General features: G+C 38.7%; 1 protein-coding gene across 2 annotated transcripts in view; it reads right to left on the bottom strand.

Moving 5' to 3' along the window:
* The window catches only part of MMEL1 (membrane metalloendopeptidase like 1), a 157588-nt gene that overhangs the window by 41551 nt on the left and 94064 nt on the right, over nt 1-21973 (bottom strand). For both annotated transcript variants that reach the window (XM_072156329.1, XM_072156328.1), the window contains exons 3-5: nt 3848-3883; nt 3492-3653; nt 2625-2705 (exon numbers count right to left, since the gene is read on the bottom strand). In XM_072156329.1, the coding sequence (XP_072012430.1) occupies nt 2625-2705; nt 3492-3653; nt 3848-3883 (279 nt within the window). The remainder of the gene's footprint in view (nt 1-2624; nt 2706-3491; nt 3654-3847; nt 3884-21973) is intronic.

Genomic DNA, 21973 nt, shown 5'->3' with positions numbered 1-21973 from the left:
GCATTCTCTTTAGGTAGTTAAGGATCAAGTCAACTACATCAATAATTAGCAGATTTTACAATATCTGAAAAAGGTACAAAATGTCCGCCTGATAGGAACAATCTGGAAACTCACCCAGTCTCGACCTGTCGGCCTAAGGGACCCAGTGTCTCCTCCATTATAGACATAAAGTTAAAAAAAGTTGGCACTGACCCTCAACTGATATGTTTTAGATAACTTTAGGTTACAGTTTGTGCCTTCATGTTTTGCACTTAAAATGTGTTTTCTTTAGCCAAAGCTCAAAAACTGAAAGCTCAAACACTGCTTAAAGATGACTTGTAATGTCACGCAACAGTCCTTATAAAACAGTGATTTATTGTCCCAAATTGCCCTTTATCAATTCTGTTTTCATAAAATACCTTTTTACAGATCTTGCTCCAAAGCTCCCCATACCTGTGCAGTCCCACAGTCAAGCCTACATACTAAACCCTGCAGGAGCCGTGCACACGAAGCCGGGCTGCTTCATTAATGCACTGTGCAGGAGCGAAGAGCACTAGAGATGGCTCCATTGAGCCTTATCGGACCAATTTATCGATAACTATAAAGTTTTTTTTTTTTATAGCGTCCATGAAAGGACTTGCTATAAGACAATTTAGGACACTGAACTACAGCTCCATAAGGAAAAGTGGGTGGTTTAGTGTCCCAAATTTCCCTGACAGACCATCTTTAATACAGGCCTTCTCCACCAAATAATGGCAGAGAAGTCATAGTAGAAACTCCCCTCAGTGTTTCGTAAAAATGCTGTGTTCTAAAAAAAAAAAAAATTAATGAAGTCAAGGAGCTCAGACTTGCAATATGTTACATTTATAACTCTCTTATAACTCTTTATAACCGTGCTTAGTATTGAGCCTAAAATCCTCCTGGTGGATGAGGTGGTTAGGAACATTCTGGGTGACCTGGTGAAGGTACACTCTCTGGAGTATTAGAGGCTGGGCACTCTCCTTTGGAGGGGTTCTCCTTTAGTGTAGCTTAGTCTGTCATCTTCCCTCCTGGTGATGGGCTGATGGTGCACTACAGATTTTTGTTTTATGTTGTAAGGCGGCGAACTAGGGCTTTATGTTATTGATTGCTGTTGTTTAGTTTTCGTTTTTTACTTTTGCTTATGTTTCTAATGTACATTGTATATAGTGTTGTTTTGACGGTACAGGAAGTCAGTTCTTTAGGTCTGTTCTTAAGTTGGAATTGTATGTAAGTTGGAACTGCTATATTTTATAATTGTGTCTCCAGACAAAATCTTTTTTGTGTCTCAGTGACAATTTTATTTTCTAAATGTTTTGCTGTTATGGGAACACGGATTATCAATAAAACTTCAGTACAGACACCTTAAAGCTAATCATTGCAGGCTGGGACTAAAGTAAAGCCTCAAGAGATCTTCCCCAGAGGGCAGGGGGAAAGAGGCAGTGAGGTCCGTCTGTAACTAGGAGTCATCTGTAAGTCAATGTCCTAAGTTGGGGACCAGGTGTATATTGTTAGGTTGGGAGGAAGGCGATGGTGGTGGTGCTTTTGACACTGGTCTGGACTACCTAACGCAAACGTTGGACCTATGGACTTTGTGTCTTAGGAGAAGGGGAAAGTATTGTGTATTCTGTGTTTGTTTAGAAAGTGATATATCCCATACCCAGAAATTATTATTTGTTGGGGTCTTTTTTTTGGTTGTTGATTGGTTTGGTTGATACTGTCATAATAGGTCGGGCAGAGATTGTGGCATTTGGTGTTATTTAAGTACTTTGCTATATGTTACTTTACTGTTATTTCTCAGGAAATAAAAAAGTATGAATGGGGCTGGACCAGCAGGTGAGCTATTGTAAATACAATATAAATACATTGTATATAATGTTTGTGTTATGTATTGTTATGTTTTATACTTTATATTTGAATAAAAGATATACAGGCTGTGGTTTAGGAGCCGTAAGAAATTAGATATGTCCTGTTGTTAACAGTTTTTGCATATATTCATGCATATATTTAGACTGGCAAAAGGTCAATAAATTCACATTTGGGGTTTTACCATACAATATGCCAGAATTTGGAAATTGGGATGCTGAATGTTTATTCTATGTTAATTATTTAAAATTAGTAATGCACCTGTACAGTAAACCCTCATGGGCCATCTGTGTTTTGTTACTACAATGGAAGGAATTCTGCCCAATCTGATGGAACCTTTCCAATGTTAAAGCAACCAGCTGCAACTAAACTGTAATGATAAAACATTCTGTTTGGAAAGTCATGTCATTAGTGTTTCTGGATTTCGTAAGGAAAAGATAAGTGTGAATGGTCATAGGACTACAATAAAGGGGTGATGGGGAATAACAATAGTTATGATAGTGGATACAAAGTATCTTAAAAAAATGTACAAAAAAAAATTCTATCAACATATTTATACACTACAATTCGACCCTGTTAAAAGTGCAGTAGATATTAACATAGATAATAACTGTGCGGAATTTTGCAGCAGGTCTGGGACTATGGAAGGGACCTGCCTCCTGACCTTAATAGATATGAATCGTCTTGTTCCAGATAAACACCAAGGGCCCTGATTGCCAAGATACCAATAAACATATTCTTAAAATGTTTGTATTACTTACTTTCATTCATGCAGGATTTATACAAAATTTTGGCTTTTTGAAAGGCATCTCGGTCATCTTCTTCAGAATCTTCCAGTAAACCTTTACAACATAGAAAATATAGGTTGTTGCTGGTAATTAAAGTACATAAAGAACTTGATCTTGATACCTTTGGTTAGCATTGTTTTGGATTCTAGGTTTGTTTCATTTGTTGTTTACATGTAATGACAATGCCCATACATGGATTCCTCATAGTTCCCCTATATAGCAGTAATCTCATGATGTACTGTCCTCATGTACTGTCCTCATGTGCCAATTAAATGACTCACAAATTTAGTAGAAAACCTTAACCTCTATCTTTGGTACCATGATTAAAACCACAGAATAGTCTGATTACTGGAATCGCCTCGATTATAAAAATGGTCGTCCTCCATTTTTAATTGAACAATTGTATATTAAATTCTGTTGAACTGCTTGATGTTAAAAATGGGTACATTCAGGACCTCTAGTTTTGTTTTTCATACACGCAAACATTAGGGTAGATTTATGGAGCTGCCTAAGAGTGAGAATGTGCTTAATTGCCCATGGCAACCAATCACAGCTCCCCTTTAAAATATTCACAAGCACTGGTAAAATGAAAGATAAGCTGTAATAGGATGCTATGGGCAATTAAGCACATTCTTACTCTTAGGCAGTTTGATAAATCTACCCCAGTGTTTTTGGACATTGCCTTGTGATCACTGTTCCTAGTTGTTGGACCAATACCAATAAAGCATATATATATATATATTCCGTAACCTGTGCATAAGAGATTAGTCATTTCGCATTTCCGCAGTTTAGAAATCCATACTTCCTTTCACACTATTAAACTCTTCATGATTTCCTTACCCTTTAATATAATCTCCATTTCATCTCGAAGAATATCAAAGATGCTATAGCGGGAGCTGGTCTCTGGTATTACGTGCTTATTTAACCAACCACCGCAGGCATATTGGTAGAAATCAGTGCAAGGTTCTATAGTTGGGTCCATATTCTGGATGATTCTTGCAGCTAAAAAAACAATAACAACTATTACAACACATAAACCTTCATGGAACTTCTCACCCTCAGGTGATTATTTTGAGAGCAAAGAACAAGGGGTTTCTATGTGTAACTTAATTAAATAACTATGCATCACTAAATGAATTCTCAAAAGTAATGAAATAACTTTGCATTATGCAATGAAGGGGTTGCCCATGACATACCTGCAGTAACACATCCTGTTGTTGTGCATACGGTCTCTGAATTAAAAAAAAGGAGAATTTTTATTCAGTTTGGAAAACTTTGCAGACCACAAACTTACATGAGAAAAGTCAACCATCTCTAAATAGCAAACATGTGGCATACAGTTCTATTAAACAGCACTTCAGTACTGAGAAGATTAAAGGAATTCTATTTAGACAACATAACTTTCATATAGTAAAACCCCATACGACTCATTTTACAAAAATATTTTTCATGGTGTTCCTGGATGCCTATTTTGTTAAAATTTTTGCTGCAACAAATGTTAAGGCCAGATGTTAGGTCTCCTATAAAACATGAGATAGCTGTTGGCTATGTGAATGTTGGCAAACTCCACTATTTTTAGTGAATGGAAAAATATTTTGCCATTTACCTGTGGGATAAAATAAAAGGATAATAATTATTTATTTATATAGCACACACAGATTATGCAGCGCTGCACAGAGTGTGCCAAATTGGTCCCTGTCCCCTGTGGGACTCACAATCTAATCACCCTACCAGTATCTTTTTGGAGTGTGGGAGGAAACCCACACAAACGCGTAGAGAACATACAAACTCTTTGCAGATGTTGACCCTGGGACTTGAACCCAGCTCCCCAGCACTGCAAGGCTGTAATGCTAACCACTGAGCCACCGTGCTTAGGCAGCTGAACTCCTGGTGTTAACTTTTTCATTTCATCCTATTTTTTCAATTGCCCAAAGAAACAATGGAGGACATGTACATATACAGAACAAGTCTCAATCTTCTGGCCATGTGAGAACATAAGATTTAGACGGGGGGATCAAATCTACCAAGAAAGAAAACTCCACGCTAACTAGATCTGTCAGATAGCGGGAGGCCAGACAGCCTTCCACTAAGTCCCACTTCAGGTCCATCTTGTGGTAAAGTAGTGTCGAGGGGCAGCAAATTTAGCAGCAAGTTGGAAATTTTGGCATAAAAAATACCCATGCATCACTCATGTTATCATACATATTATGCCAAAAAAGTACATAAATCTCTTCCTATGTGTGATAGAACCCAAAACACATGAACAGATTTTAAAATCCAGGACTGAGATTTTGGGTTTAAAAACTGCATGTAAAAATATGAACATGTGTCTATACCCAGAGAGTATCTTCCCACAAGGCTGCAATGCAGCAGAAGCATAAAACGCTCATCAGAGGTAATTTGAAATGGATGGGCCGCAGTGCAAAGTCTGTGCCAGGCCTTCAACTATAATGTATGGTTTATAGTGCTAGTCTTCTCATATGGGAAAGTGACACCTTATGGGCCTCATAAGCCTCTTGGGCCCAGTTGCAACTGTACCCTCTACACCCCCTCAAGTTATGCCCCTGAGAATTTGCATTCTTTTCTACAGATGTAAACATACTGCAAATTTGGAGGAGTTAGAACTCCTGGTTTTATTGGGTGGAAGCTATCATCGTGACATAGAGGTTCAGAACAAGCAATCAGATCTCTTTCTTTCTGTCCCAAAGTCCCTATGGTTATAATAATGACTCTACTCATGAGTGTAAAGTGTTGTCATCATGACACTTTCACAAAAGACTATAATTTACTATAGGAATGAAATATAGAAATAAAATGAACCAAATAGTTCAAACAGACTCCAGAGACGGATAGATGATTTATATACTCTTGACTTTTAGCTTGCAATTCCTGCAACCCTTCTTTATAACACACTTTTTGTCACCAGCTTAGGACTATTGGTAGTGAATTCTATTAAAGGCCCTTTAAAAAATTGGGGGCCAGTCCTGTTTGGTTCTGTACAGAAAATGAACCCCAATACCCCATCTGTCCGCTATGGGTCCCATTCTTCTTTGGAAGTATGTTATTTATTCCCAAACAAATGATGGGGTGTATCGTGTTCATTATGTTTCCCAGGTAAAATCGGCCATGATTAAGGAATTTATTCCGAAACGCATAGGTTGAAATCTACGTGAACACATCTGATTGCTGCATCCATGTTCCAATCTTTGTTTTTAAAGTCGTACAAATAGAGAGAAATGTTTTACTAAAACCAGCTATCTCTCAGCTGGATATCCCCTTTGTTATTATCCTGCCTCTGAACTGAATACGCTTGGATATCATTGGATTAGATATCGTTGGATATCGTTGGACTATATATGCTGTGATTGTTGGGTGAGATGATCTTTTCTTCTCTGTTATTTAAAGCCATCATAAGCACTGTAGTATGCCCCCTCCCAATTTAAACATATTTAAAATAGCTAAAAAGTTCCTATGAGATTCTAACAACCTTGACAAGCTGTTTTAGATGTTATAGCCTTGACAATCTTAGTTCCCAGAGGAGTTATGTGTTACAAATGATCAACATTCTGCCAAAACCACAAAGGAGAAACATCATATCTTTATGAATGTCATTAAATAGTTTCATCTAAATAGACAATGGGTCTTTGAGATGTTGAAGGAATACTTTCATAAGCACAAATGAATAAAACAATACACATGAAGGTATGATGGGATTTTACTGTGACCTTCTGGTTTTATCGATCTTATCAAAACATGGAGATCTCCAAGTAAAGAAGAGGTATAGGATTGGGATATTAAGGATGTAATAATGTAGAAATGGGATTAGATAGTACACCCTGTGAAATACATAGGATCTTGTGTCAGTCGATGGCATAGTGGTCACCCAGTGGGTGATGGATGAGGAGAAATTTATTTACTTAGAGGCAGCAACATTGGAGGTTACAGAATTCTCAAATATGGCGACTGGTAGAGCTGTTTCAAAACTGTCTTAGAAGAGGCAACAAGTTGACTTGAACTTTGAACTTTGAATGACATAATGGTATAATTTACTTTCCAGACTCACTGTTGGTATGGCATGACCTTGTCCCACACATGTGGATTTACTTTGCTTTGGGGAAGATGCAAGTGCAGCTCAGGCTAACGTGTCAGATCTCCTCTGAGGCCCTAACATAAATCTATGGATGTGCACCTTCACGGTAAATTGGTCCTCAACCCAACGCTTTCGCTAACCAACTCCCAGCGCCACTTAAGACCTATAATGCTAGAAACTGGATTAAAATGAAAGATAGTTACCCCCAAAACATTTCTTTCTTGTAATGTTACAATGTTCCATCAGAAGCAGATGCAGAAATACTAAAAATGCCTTAAAGGAAATCTGTCGTTAAACGAAGCATGATCAATCAGATACACTTACTCATACATCCAGGCCCCATGACTGTGGTAATATTTTAATATTTGTTATCCTTGGCTTGCTTTCCTCTAAAAGAAACTTTTAAAATTATGCTAATGGAAATTAGGGACTACCCTAACCCTTCACTGTTCTGGCTTTAAGGGCTGTTACCCCGCGCTAACTGCAGATCACAATGGGGCTAGGGTAATTCCTCAGGCTTATTTGCCTAATTCTAAAAGTTGATTTTAGAAGAAAGGAGGCCATGGACAACAAATATAAGAAGGTTCTACCACCATCTACCACCGGCATCAAAGACTATGCAAATGAGCCTAAGAGGCTCCAGGGTCCATTAACATCTATAAAGCCTGGAGCCCCTCAGGCTCATATGCATACAGTCCTGCATCCTGCTGGTAGATGTCCTTTAAGGTAGAGTCTTCTGATTTTAAGTGAATCATTGGCATGCCATGCATCTGCCTGAATTTTTCCCTTTTACTTTTTTGGGACCCATTACTATCAGTATAATAAATGCTTTGTTTATTATCTAGTAAAGTGACTTTTTCACTGTTGGGTCCTAGACTGTATGTCATTTACAGCTTACAGGAATCTCTGCTGCTATTGCCGACTCCTTTGTGTAATTGGTGTACGTGTGACTGGAGGTGCCACTTTGGGAATCCATCCAGTGTGACTAATATTAACACCAGGAGCTTTTCATGGGTATAACATGCATGGTAAGTGTTTTGGCATCTACTTCAGGTGGAGGAAAACAGAATTCCATGCAGAAAACACATTTTACCTGTATAATTCAGAGGAGTTACATAATACAGTATATATAATATACAATAACTGGATCCAAGTGGTTGAAAGTTAATAATAATAAAACCTTCATTCTGGAGATTGTGTTGATCAGAAAACTGCCCAATGCCTTCCTAATATAAGGTTTATATTACTGTTCTCCTCATACAAACAAAAACCTAATGGATTCTGGAGCCAGATACAACACCACACTCTGCTCCACTCAAGATCAGCCCCTGATGTCATCTTCTCTCAAGTCTCGGAAAAATATTTTTCTTCGAAAATTAGAGAATAAAGAAGATAAAGCTGAAGAACAAAAATGAAGAGAATATGAACTGCATGTTCTCCATTCTAAGATATGAAAACAGTGACCTTAGTCAATACCATTCTACAACCAACATTGTCTTTTTGAGATATTTCTTACACCATTGGTCTGTGGTAAATGACGCTGTACTGTAAGTCTGCCCACAGACATGAAATGGAAAGCCAATCTGCTTCCAAACTCTGCTTAGTCTCATTTTCATCTTTATAACTTCCATATGAACTTTGGTGGATACAAAACAGCCACAGCATCACTAATAGCCTTCTTGTAAACCCATTATATAATATTATAGCTGGTATTATTTCCCACACACACTTCATCCTTCACTCTACAAAGAGGCCAAATTAGAATCTGCACAATCTCTCCCAACATCCAAAGCACAAACTGCTCAGACAACAACACTCCAGTAAAAATAACATCACCAGTAACGTGAGTCCCTCAGCTTTAGAGCATGTCTTCCCGTTCCAACACAAATAGTGCAATAACCTATGTAGCATACCTCAACAATCTTGGTGGTCTAGGATAATAAAACGTGCAATTAACTGGCTTTTCCGAGTAAAAATATCTCAGTAGTCCGTACACAGAGTCTGCTGCTCAGGTACAACCAGGTTGAGCTCATTCATTTAGGCTAAGCTACAACCATTTAATTCACCCATTTTCTGTGTTGGGTGTCAGATTCCTTCCGATCCAATATAGATAGACATCCCTTAAAGTAGGCCATCAATACTCCATTAAATTAACTTTTTGATCTGTTCTACTAATAAAACCTGAATTCTTTATGGCTCAATTTACTTACAGGCTGCTATTTACCATATTCTTTACCATATACTACATTTAGTTGCAAATGTTGGATTATGTAGTTGCTATAATAAGATACTTTAGAACAATTCTAATGGGTGAGTTTAATGTCGAAGCAAGGGTGTGGGTGCAAAGTTCTGGCTTCATGAAGAACCAGAAAACCAATCATATGATAAATGTGAGTTGCGGCCTTTGTAATAGATTTTGCTTTAGGACCTGGAAGTCTAAAATGATTCCCCTCACTGTCTTGGCTAAGGCTATAGATCCCATAGTGTCTTTTTGTTTCTTATTCTTAAAAAGCGAGTGACTGCCATGGCAATAGACATCATGTATACAATAGTTTGATTGCAACAGTTTTAGGGGGTACTGAAGCTTGAAGTTGTATACCTTAGGCCAACAAGGCTAACCATGGCAGATGTTGCTAAAGAGTTCATTACCTTCACATAGTATGAAGTATGTAAAATGTTTGCTTGTGTAGCACATCAGCTAAGATAGCCACTTATGTTGTCCCCTCAATTGAAGGACATCTACCACCAGAATCAATGATTGTAAACAAAGAACACTAAGATACTGGTGTGTGTCCCCTCTGGCAAAAAACATTTAGTTTACATTATGCAAATTAGCCTAAGAGGCTCCAGGCTAAATTAACACCTCTTGGACTCATTTGCATAATTTGAAAAGCCTTCTTTAGTAAAGAAAAGGGGATAAGAAGCCAAAAGAAGAGCAGCTCCTACCAGAGGGGGTGCACACCAGTATGTCAGTGTGCATGGTTTACAATTCCTCATCATTACATTTCTAAAAGAGCCTTCAGACTGAAATATAGATACAATGAAGAGGCTTCTGTACAGCACAGTGCATTTTAGAAAGTGTGTGTTGGTGATGAGGTAGGGGACAATGTCCTGTCAGAGAGGACTGAGCTGTTTATTACTGGTGTGACAGTGGTGTTGGGGTAGGGAATTGAGACAAGAGGGTGATGGCTCATTTGGTCTATATAATTTGCAGAAAATGGCCTCCCATGAAATGTTTCATATTATTTGGCATCTGTTCATTGAACTTAATATCATAGAGAAGTAAATATTTTCAATTAAACCAGAGTTAATGTAAGATTCACAGGGCGCCAGTAATAGTGATGTGAGTTGTTCCAGTAGTTGGTCCAGAGGTTTCACAACGGAAAACAACTTAGCAGCTTTGGATGGGTTGAACATATTATGAAAGCAACTAATTATGAAATGCGATTGCCTCTTGTCAGTACTATTAATGATATAAATAATTAAAGGTACAAGGTACAAGTACAAGTTTAGGCTGTAGACCCTAATGCCAGTGTTTGAAAGGATAGACCCATCTGAAACACTGATGGCATGTCAGGAGAATGAAAGACCCCACAGTGGTTATGCATGTTTCCTGCACTTTGCTTTAATAATTGCCATGTCATGATGAATTGCTGTCCAATATATGATCAAATAATGATACAGTAAAATCAGGTGATGATTGGAGATATATAACATTGAGCTAGCCCAACTTGTTGCCTGATTGGTCACAGTTACATCTGCCATATTCATCATTAATTCATCTTCTCCTCATTCCTTATGTAAGTCATAGAAAAGGCTTTCAATGTTTTCTATACTATTAGCAGACAATGTCACTCCAGTTTTGTTAGGCCACTGGATAGGCGAGAGATTTAAAGAGCTGAAAAAGGTTAAAAAGCATTGGTTCATTTTTCCCAAAAACAGCACATTGGTTGTATGTAGTATTGTAGGTCAACTGCAATCCTTTGTATAAACTATGAATAAGTCTGGTGTATTTTTGGAAGAAATCAGCCATTTCTTTCTAATTATGAACAAGCGTTTACTCCATAACAGTGAACTTTGCCCATAGACATAACAGCCAAGTACACAGCCATGCTACAGATACAGACATTGAGAAATATTGCCCTGACTGCCAAATAAAAATATTCTTTGTGATAGGAGAAAGACAATGCCAAATATTTCTGAATTGCTGATAAATTTCTAAATTATCCCGACACATGCATGACAGTGTGAAATTAAAGTTAAGACCTCAGAATGAGTTGCTAATAAGGATTTGACAGGCGTCGGTTCTAATTAGGAAACTGGATATAATTGTTTATCTTTAAAATTCCTCATTTGTCCAGAAGACAGAAGAGACTGGACAGAAGACAGAAGAGACTGGAGCAGCATTGGATTTATTGCTAAATGGTGCTCACATATTACAGTTCTCATGAATGAAAGCAATACCAAAAAAAAAATAAAGAACCCTTTCCCAAACAGTAGGCCTTAAACCAACCTTAAAAATATTCAAAGGCAGCAACCTCAGTGAAACTGCTTTAGCTAGGTTTGGCACCCTAGTACTTTGAGGGTTCCTCTGTGATTTTTATAGATTGTCTATTCTCAGGTAGGATATCAATATCCAATTTGGTGGGGTAGGACAATAGACTTTTGAGACTAATACGTTTCTTCAAATATAGGGACTGAGGTTCCAGAGCGGTTTGATGCACCGACTTACCTTCCACCTTGTATCTCATGTGTATATCTGTATGTAATATGTCTTTTCACTATAAATATAGATCCATCCCCTTGATAAGTATGCCTATCATTAGTTATTAGGATAGTTATCTATATGTGAGATAGGAATATAGGCTCTTATACTATGGTATATTTTTCAGGGGCAATTAATACAATTATTTATCTATTCTACCCCGTACTAGCACAATGCTAGTACAATGCCTTTATAATTATACAGAAGACATTTTAGTACGTAATCTTTTCAGAAGCAGTATCAGAAGCTCGGGAACATGTGGTTAAAACCCTATAATTGCCATTACCTCTGAATAAGAACATGATTCTATTATTCCATCACTTGAACAAACCTCCTCTAATGCTCTCATTTTAATCTAATGTCTTCGAAAGACATTAAAAAGACAATTGCTTCCGAGCAGATTTTTAAACCATTCTTTGTGACACTATACAGTACTAGGAATCTTAGCGCTTTTAACACAGTCCTTGTTTGTAACAGGTGAAATGGTAAAAAGTTACTGTGCATGACCTACTTGTAGGCACTCTATTTGGTACCATAAGAATGCCAGATTAGTACCAAATCTGAGAACCAATTATTAGATTTGCTTGTCTCTATTCAGGACCCTTATATATGAGCCACTGAATGGGGAAAGATGAAAACTGGTTCGTCTGCTTCCTTGAGTTGACCATCTTTAGATATCCTACTGGGGAAATTTATATGGCTGAGAGGTTGTTAGCATCTTAAAGACACGTAACCAGTGGCGTAAGTTAAAGCTGATGGTGTGAAGTCTGTGCCAGGCCAACGACTATAATGTATGGTTTATAGTACTAGTCTTCTCAAATGGGAAAGTGACACCTTATGGGCCCCCTAAGCCTCTTGGGCCCGGTTGCGACTGCACCCTTTGCACCCCCTCAAGTGATGCCCCTACACGTGACTGAATAGTATGTAACAATTTCTTAAAGGCCTGCGTGGAGTAGGCTTATGGGCTGCAGCAGATACATACCACTAACACCAACAATCGGGGTTGGAAGCCAGAACTTAAAGAGTAACTTTAAAGATTTTTTCCCCACAACTCAATAGCTCTTTGGATGTAAAACAACTTTGCCTATTATCTTTGTTACCTTTGTTATTTGTTATCTCCCTCAGATTACCTCAGAGCTGCAATTGCTGCATCCTCTCCATGTGCTGATAACCCCTGTGAATCTGTACTTTGTTTCTCTGTCAGTTTCATGGGAGGGGAGAGGCTGCTGCTTCCTGCTCACAAAGGAGGAGGTCATGTGACAGAGCAGAGCTGGATGTGTACAAGGCAATGAATGCAGATGTCTCCTGCACAGAATAGTGAGGTATAATATCTCCCTGTTCCCTCCATCCCATTCTGTGATTCTACAGAACTTTCTCTTTCTCTCTATGCACCTCATGCTGCTCCTCTTCCTCACCTTGTCATGTGCCGTATCAGCACTGTGCAAATAAGCTATTAACCCTTAGTGCTCACAAAACGCAGGCTATAGACTTTATGTCCTAATTATTTCTCCCACTTATTACATGTTCCCTGCTTCTTAATGCTTCTTAATGCTGCCATACATCCTGTATGTGCACGGTGCAGTGTTCACTAGATTTACTTGTGGGAAACTATATGGATTTAATGCTAAATTACTTTGAGAGGCATTATGGGATCTGTGGGCAAGCTAACTGGCCTCAGCTTGAGGGCATAGACTGACAGTTATTAGTCTCCACCAACTTCACATCTGGTGAGAAAGATTTTTGTCAAACACTTTCAGAACACAAAATGCTATAACTTTGGAAAGAAAAGGGTGAGCAACACAAAGTAGGTATTGTTCTGTTTGTTTTCAAATGGGGAATCACATATAATAATTTGGTAGAATCACTATACCTTTACAGTTATGCTTTAAATGCCAGAAGTGAATGTGGAATGAAAATCTTCATTTAAGTCCTTGCCCAAACTTTAAAAAATCTTTTGGACATAACTTCATTTGAAGATATTTTGAATTCTAGCCAAATACACAATACATTTCTGGGATCTGGGATATAAGTTGGGTCTTATTTAATTTTCTAATAAACTGCAGGCCCTGTTGGTCTAATGGCACCAGGACCATTGATGAGTGGACCCGAACATTACGTTCGAAGTACTCCATTCGGCAGCTCCGCCTAACCCAGACATATTGCTTGATAGGCTGCAGAGCATAAAATCAGGCAGCTTTACATCCCTAGCTACTAGGCATGGCTGTGATTGGCCAGGTGTGTCCAGGGGAGGTGTTTCCTATTTACTCACTGCAGTGAGCTGCTCAATGGCCCCTGCTCTCAGCTCTGATTGATAACTGTAACATGCTTCTAGTTAAATAGTCAGCTACACTAGTAGATGTGTCTTTGTTACTGTTCTTTGTGGTCTAAGGTTGCTAGGGGTAAATAGCTTTATCTCTAGTTGTCTCTGGTGGGGAACACCAATGACTTCTAGCACTGACTTTGGAATTAAATAAATTAATAATTTTCCTGCAAAACTGGATTCCAAAGAAATCTTCCAATCAGCCACCCCTTTCTTTTACTGAATGTTCTTAGAAGAGGATATAAAATGGATTCTCCCTTATGATTACTTTATTTATATGGACGTTCCCAAGATTTTAGTTAATCCACAAGGAACTTTATAAAATAGTGTTCTTCCTACTAGATATCCTGTTATATCTAAGTTTTTTAAGGGTTTTACTGTGACAATGTAACATCTTCCTTATTCCCATTTCTCTCTGATTTCCTTTCTTCTCTCCCATGAAAAGAACCTTGTATTTAATAAGGACAAGGTTATCAGAGCAAGTGCTACCTGTGCTTATCACAGACCCCACTTATACGGTGAGTGCGTGCTGGCGGCGGAGCTGAAGCACTTTTAATTTGTAGTTGTATTCACTGAAATCAGTTAGTCCCTTTAAATTGAAAACAGTCACTAAATGTGCTCATTTGCATAATCTTTATCTAATTAAACATTCAGTCTGCCATGAAAGAAACTAATTATTTCTTTCTTTGACAAAGACAAATGCAGCAAATGAGGCAGAAAGTCTTTGAAATGTAACTTTTTTTTTTCCGCAGCCTCTCTTCTGGCCCTTTGGGTATAATAACAGGGGGCCGTGTCTTATGATCGCCAGTTTTGGAAGCATTGTTAGACAAGGTGGGTATGAAAGATAACACTGGCGAAATGCATCAGAGGGTACAAAGAAGGCACCGCTGAGATTCAGGCTTCATAGGGGGTGAATACATTAAATCGACTGTAATATGGTCACATATATCGGAAAGGAAGTTGTAGGTTTATGACTGGCTTGCTGTGGGATAGAAGGAACAGGAGACTATAGGAATGGGATCATTTGCTGCAATGCTCTGTGCTGTTGAGTGATTCTTAAAGGAAACTACCACTACGGATCTACCTATGAAGGTAGATGCGGTGGTAGGTGCATCTAACGTATGTAAGGATAGCCCTTTACTCCCCTCTATCTTTGCTAATCTTTAATCAGGGTAATATGCTAATATTCTAAAGAGGCTACTGGGGCGTGGAGTAGCTGGAGCTGAGGCTACATGGTACGGCTACTCCATACCCCAGTAGCCTCTTTGATCCTCCTACCGAGATGAAGCCGGAATTCTGTGCATGCGCAAAACACAGGCCAACTGCTGCGCGATCTTGACTCCAAAGGCAAAGCTGCTTCGCATGCACAGAACTCCGGCGGAGGAGTGCGTGCAGCTACTCGTAGCTGCATGCTGAAGATGTCTGGGTAGGAGGATCAGAGAGGCTAATGGGGTGTGGAGTAGACGCGCCATGTAGCCTCAGCTCCAGCTACTCCACGCCCCAGAAGCCTCTTTAGAAAATTTGCATATTACATTGATTAAAGATTACAAAAGATAGAGGGGAGTAAAGGATTAGGCCTAAATAGGTAGATGCACCTACCACCGCATCTACCTTAATAGGTAGATCCGTAGTGGTAGGTTTCCTTGAAGCTGAAGTTTTTCTCTCAACATTGTCTTCCTATATTATAGAAGTGGTTTCTCTAATATCTGCTAAGTTAAATAGTGCCCTACAGCTCTTCCTCGAAGAGAACATGTCCGCAGGACCTAACAAACCACTACCAGGATGTTGTCAAGCAGCTGAACACCTTCCAGACCATGTCTCTTTCATAGTCCAGTGTGGTGGCATCATCCAAAAAAAAATCTACTTTGAAGTGAGTATAAATTGGTTGCATAAAGTCAAGGGAGCAGAGATTGTAACACTGAATTCAAGATCTCTCTTTCTCAGAACGCTATTGTAATTGCTGGTCTTGCACCCATAGAAATCACTAACCAGATCTCCAGAAGTCCTGTCCATGATGTCAATCAGAGGGTACAAAGAAGGCACCGCTGAGATTCAGGCTTCATAGGGGGTGAATACATTAAATCGACTGTAATATGGTCACATATATCGGAAAGGAAGTTGTAGGTTTATGACTGGCTTGCTGTGGGATAGAAGGAACAGGAGACTATAGGAATGGGATCATTTGCTGCAATGCTCTGTGCTGTTGAGTGATTCTTAAAGGAAACTACCACTACGGATCTACCTATGAAGGTAGATGCGGTGGTAGGTGCATCTAACGTATGTAAGGATAGCCCTTTACTCCCCTCTATCTTTGCTAATCTTTAATCAGGGTAATATGCTAATATTCTAAAGAGGCTACTGGGGCGTGGAGTAGCTGGAGCTGAGGCTACATGGTACGGCTACTCCATACCCCAGTAGCCTCTTTGATCCTCCTACCGAGATGAAGCCGGAATTCTGTGCATGCGCAAAACACAGGCCAACTGCTGCGCGATCTTGACTCCAAAGGCAAAGCTGCTTCGCATGCACAGAACTCCTGAAGATGTCTCAACATTGTCTTCCTATATTATAGAAGTGGTTTCTCTAATATCTGCTAAGTTAAATAGTGCCCTACAGCTCTTCCTCGAAGAGAACATGTCCGCAGGACCTAACAAACCACTACCAGGATGTTGTCAAGCAGCTGAACACCTTCCAGACCATGTCTCTTTCATAGTCCAGTGTGGTGGCATCATCCAAAAAAAAATCTACTTTGAAGTGAGTATAAATTGGTTGCATAAAGTCAAGGGAGCAGAGATTGTAACACTGAATTCAAGATCTCTCTTTCTCAGAACGCTATTGTAATTGCTGGTCTTGCACCCATAGAAATCACTAACCAGATCTCCAGAAGTCCTGTCCATGATGTCAATCATAGGAGAGGAGGCGTTCTGAGGCAGGGAGAGCTTGACTTCCGTTTTAAACTCTTTGCACCCTCGACTTATACAACCAATTTACATCTCGCTTCAAAGTTGATTTTGGAAGCATGGATGATGGAAGCTAACTGGGCCATGAAAGAATCATGATCTGGAAGGTGTAAAGCTGCTAGACAACATACAGGTAATCGTTAATAGACCAATATCTGTTGACAGGTTTTCTTTAAAGGACATCTACCACCAGGATGGAGGGTTGTAAACCAAGCACTCTGACTTACTGGTGTGTAACCCCTCTGGAAGGATCTGCTCTTCTTTAGAACTATGCCATTTTAGGGATTCAGGACCAAGCCAGATTTTTTATATCTGCCCTGTGTCACAGTAAGTTGTTATAACTTTGGAACACTATAACATATCTGGGAAATTTTGCGATTGTTTTCACATTGTGCTTCAAATTATTTGAAAAATTTAGATTATATATTGTGTTTTTAGTTATGCAAAAAACGGAAATTTGGCAAAACTTAAAAAACAAATTCTCCATAGTTAAAGTTCAAAATTCACAGCTTTTTAGGTAGATAGTCATAGCACCCAAATAACTTCATTATGCACATTTCCCAAATATCTGATTTATATTGGCTTGGGTTTGTACACATCTTCTAATTTTTCTAGGTTGTTGGGAGGTTTAGAATTTTGGGTGCAATTTCTCAAATTGTTATGAATATCGTCAGAAACTATATTTATAGGGACCTGTGCAGCTTAAAGTGACTTTGAGAGGCCTAAATGATAGTAAAACCCGTTAAATTACCCCATTATAGAAACCACACCCATCAACGAATGGAAAAACAACTTTAAGAAGTTTGTTAAACCTTTAGGTATTTCACAGGGGTTACAACAAAATGGAGGTGGAATTTATAAACTGTAATTTTTTATAGACTATACATTTTTGTAGACAATTAAACATTCAGAAAGGATTAAATGATGAAAAGTTCCACAAAGTTTCATACCTAATTTCTCCTGAGTATGTTGATGCCACATATGTGGGTGGTAAACTTTTGCAATTTGGACATATGGGGGCTTTTTTGGGGGGGATGAAATCCAGTTTTCAGATACATAATTTAGGGGGATTCAATAACTAATTGATGAGATTTTATTAACTCTTTCTTTGTTGGCCATACCATAAATAATAATATTTATTATTATTAATAAGAATCTTTATTCTATGTGTCACCACAATTATGGTGATAACTCATTTTTATACAGTAGCTTTAATGGTTAACTTGTTTTGTAGAATATAGAACTCAATATAGGTACTTATTTGGTGAGAGATTTGCATGTTTTACACAATAGTGAGAGCGGGCACTACTGGAAAAGTGCGTAAAGGACTATTGTCCACGTATCCCTAAATGCAACATATAATATATATAATATAACATATATAAGTAGACTTACCCCTGAGGAAGTCACCAGTCAGGTGACGATATGCGTGGAGTCCGCTCCATATCCCTCCCCGTCTGACTTGGTCTGCCTGTGGTACTGGCTTTCACCTTAATCCAGATAGGTATCATTCATGCACTGCCATATTACGTGGCATTGCATCTTTTCTCAGGCAGCCTTGTTCTGATCACCAGGTTTTTGTATACCTAGCGCCATTCAGCTATTGATTTTTTACTTGCAATTACATTATTGATTGTGGTTTGGACACCTGGTGTCATCCTGTACATTCACTTATATAAACTTTTGGATTGTCTGTACGTGGGAGGGACTACAGGGTTCACTGACCCTTGGTAGCCAGATACACCTGTGAGTGTATCCTTTTAAGCACTTACCCCTGAGGAAGTCACCAGTCAGGTGACGATACGCGTGGGGTCCGCTCCATATCCCTCCCCGTCTGACTTGGTCTGCCTGTGGTACTGGCTTTCACCTTAATCCAGATAGGTATCATTCATGCACTGCCATATTACGTGGCATTGCATCTTTTCTCAGGCAGCCTTGTTCTGATCACCAGGTTTTTGTATACCTAGCGCCATTCAGCTATTGATTTTTTACTTGCAATTACATTATTGATTGTGGTTTGGACACCTGGTGTCATCCTGTACATTCACTTATATAAACTTTTGGATTGTCTGTACGTGGGAGGGGCTACAGGGTTTACTGACCCTTGGTAGCCAGATACACCTGTGAGTGTATCCTTTTAAGTGTTTTTAATTTTTTCTTTGTCCTGTTCATATGTGTAGTTATTTACAATAAAATATTTTGTCATTTATGGTTAGTCCTTTGTACGTATCCCATCTTTCTCTTCAGTGTTGTTATAGATTTGCATGTTTTTGCATCGCAATGTAATAAGTGGCATAATATTTTTATTTTTTTTACAGAGCTGTTTTCGGGCTTTTTGCGGAGTGAACTGTACTTATTATTGGTATCATATTGGTGTAAATGTTACTTTTTGATCACTTTTTATCCTGTTTTTATGAGGTTGGATGTGAAAATATCATAATAATTTTTGAGCTTTTTTTGTTTACAGAGTTCACTATATGGGTTCAGTAACAATTTAATTTTATTATACGGGTTGTTACAGACGGGATGATACCCAATATTTACTGGGTTATGTTGTATGTGATTTTTTTCATAGGATGTGGGCTCTAGGTGACTTTTTTCTTTTTTTTAAATCATTTTTTATTTTCACTTGTTTTATTTTGTCCTAATGTAGGACATGAGTAAGTAAGCATTTGATCACTTGTTCACTGAAATACTCTGCAATACTGATGTTGCCATGGAAGAGGTTGGCACTGCGTTGATCGTTCGGATGAGTACCTGGTACGGCGATCGCTGTAGCGTAATTGTACGTAAAGGTGTGCATTCAAGCCACATTCTACGAATAACAATTACATCAAGATGCAGTAAGGGGGTTAAGCTTTTTTAAAAAGGGCTATAAAAATTAGTCAAATGAACCGAGCTAAAAGAAGAGTGGATCCTGCCAGAGGAGGCACATACCAGCATGTAAGTGTGCTTGGTTTACAATTCTGGTGGTAGATGTCCTTTAAAGGAGAAAGACTTTATTTTAAATTCTTTATTTCTTTGGTTACAATTGTCATATCTGCTGCTTGGCTACACACTGCTTATAACACAAGGCAACTCCCTCAATTGAGGTTGCCCTACCCTTTATGTTTCCAAGTTTCAAGTGTTCAGTACAGGTCTGTTTTCTGGTGATGACCTTGTTAAGCATCCAGGAATTGTATTGCATTGTGCCTGCCCTGGCCCTAGGCCTGTATCTTGGACTCTGTCTTGTACCTGGGATTTGGTTTTCCCAACCTGATCTTTGGCCTGTATTCTGGTTTTCTCCTGACCACAGACTGCAACAGACTTGGACAATGTTTAACTAATCTCTGCCTGACCCCTGCAGCCCGGCACCTGCATACCCTAACCAGTCTAGGACAGATGTCACCAACACAGGGACTACTTCTAGAGGTATGCTGTGAAGCAAAAAAAGTGTACTCCTCACAAAAATGGTTGTACAGCAATCTCTTAAAGGACAAAAAGACAGAAGTTATTCCTAATGATTGGGTCAAATATCAGGACAGCAGAATAAAGGAATTGATGTCAATACAGGTCATATTCATTTCCCTCCAATCAGAATTATCACATCTCTGTTATATAAGATCTTCCTCCCATACTGACTAGACCACTGCATGTTTTCCCCAATGTAATTCAGGCTGAAAACAATTTTCTTTACTTTGCTGCAAATTGTGCTCTGTTTATTTGCTGTAATGTTCAGCTAATCACATCTCAAGAGGCCCCAGACCTCTAATTTACTTTATCTCAGAGGATAAGTAGAAAATCATGGGCTACTATTATTAAAAATCACAATAGTTGCAGATGGTGCAGTCTTAAAGGCACACTCCTATAGGCAAGATTAAAGGGAACCTGACACCAGATTTTGCCTCGCTTAGCTTTCAGCCCCCTCAGGTAGAATTCCCTCTTTTACGTGAAATCTTCCTTGTTTACGGATTAAAATATCCTCCATTTGAAAATAAGCAGAGAAGATTTAAATTGGTGGCTGCAGAAAGAGTCACTTCAGATCTTTGGTTCCTAGAAACATGCTTTTTTTATCGAATTAAATATAATACACTCATCTTTCAGATCATTTCAGGATCTGTGAGCTAAAGAACCAGAGAGTGTAGATTTGTACTGTGTTATCCATGGAGAGCAGAAGAAGAGTGAAGAAACCAGGTGATACCTTTTTGAGGCAAAGTATATTTGAAGGTGATCGTTCGAGAATACAGGCAGTCCCCGGGTTACATACAAGATAGGTTCTGTAGGTTTGTTCTTAAGTTGAATTTGCATGTAAGTCGGAACCGTATATTTTATAATTGTAACCTGAGCCCAAATTTTTTTGGTCTCTGTGACAATTGAATTTTAAAAATGTTGGGTTGTCATAAGAACCAGGATTAACAAAAAGCTTCATTGCAGACACCTTTAATTACTGTTATAGCTGTTTATTGTAGTCTAAGGCTAAAGTACAGTAAATTACAAACATCCAGAGCTCTTTTTGTAACTAGGGGTCTTTAAGTAGGGGGCCACCTGTACAGGCAATTAAAAAAGGCAGGAACTGGAGCCTTTTAATGGGTTTTTGTTATCAGAAAACTGAATACTGCACAGAAAATATAGAGTTTTAATTGAAAGAGTTTTAGTTGAGCTTGACTAGAAAACTGAATTCTGAATACATTCTTTAAAAAAGTTGGTTCAAAAAAGAAAATCCAGCTAGGATTCACTTAAACTCAGTGAGAGACATTTATCTTGCCTTGTATGCCAGAATATGGCTTTTCCCCTTCCTACACCACCCTCCCACACAAGTGTGGCAGGACACAGGGCAGATGGGGGAAAAAGTCCCCTTAGCCTGCGACTCACACAGGTTAGTGCTGTAATCTGTGCAAGGCAGTAACTGGCGTAGAATTAATTTGGTTGCACAATTGTGTGTCAGATATAGTAAGAGTCTAGAGCTGGCAAGGAAAAAATGAAGACTCGGGGATGACATGCCCCATCTCGATAAATATACCCCAGTCAGTTCAATGAAAAGTGTGAACAAACACATATGAGAATTCCAAAAACATGCATCTCACTTCCACATTGATAAGGCATTATTAACATTGCCACCTTCACCTACAGAATATCTTTTCCCAGCAATGAACAGCCAACCGCCCATGCATTGGAATTGGAGAGAGGTGAGTGGCAACAACAATAAAGTAA

The sequence above is a fragment of the Engystomops pustulosus genome, chromosome 6 (assembly GCF_040894005.1).
Source record: "Engystomops pustulosus chromosome 6, aEngPut4.maternal, whole genome shotgun sequence".
Taxonomy (NCBI): domain Eukaryota; kingdom Metazoa; phylum Chordata; class Amphibia; order Anura; family Leptodactylidae; genus Engystomops; species Engystomops pustulosus.
The sequence above is the reverse complement of the archived record's forward strand: the minus strand, read 5'-3'. Positions and strand labels throughout refer to the sequence as shown.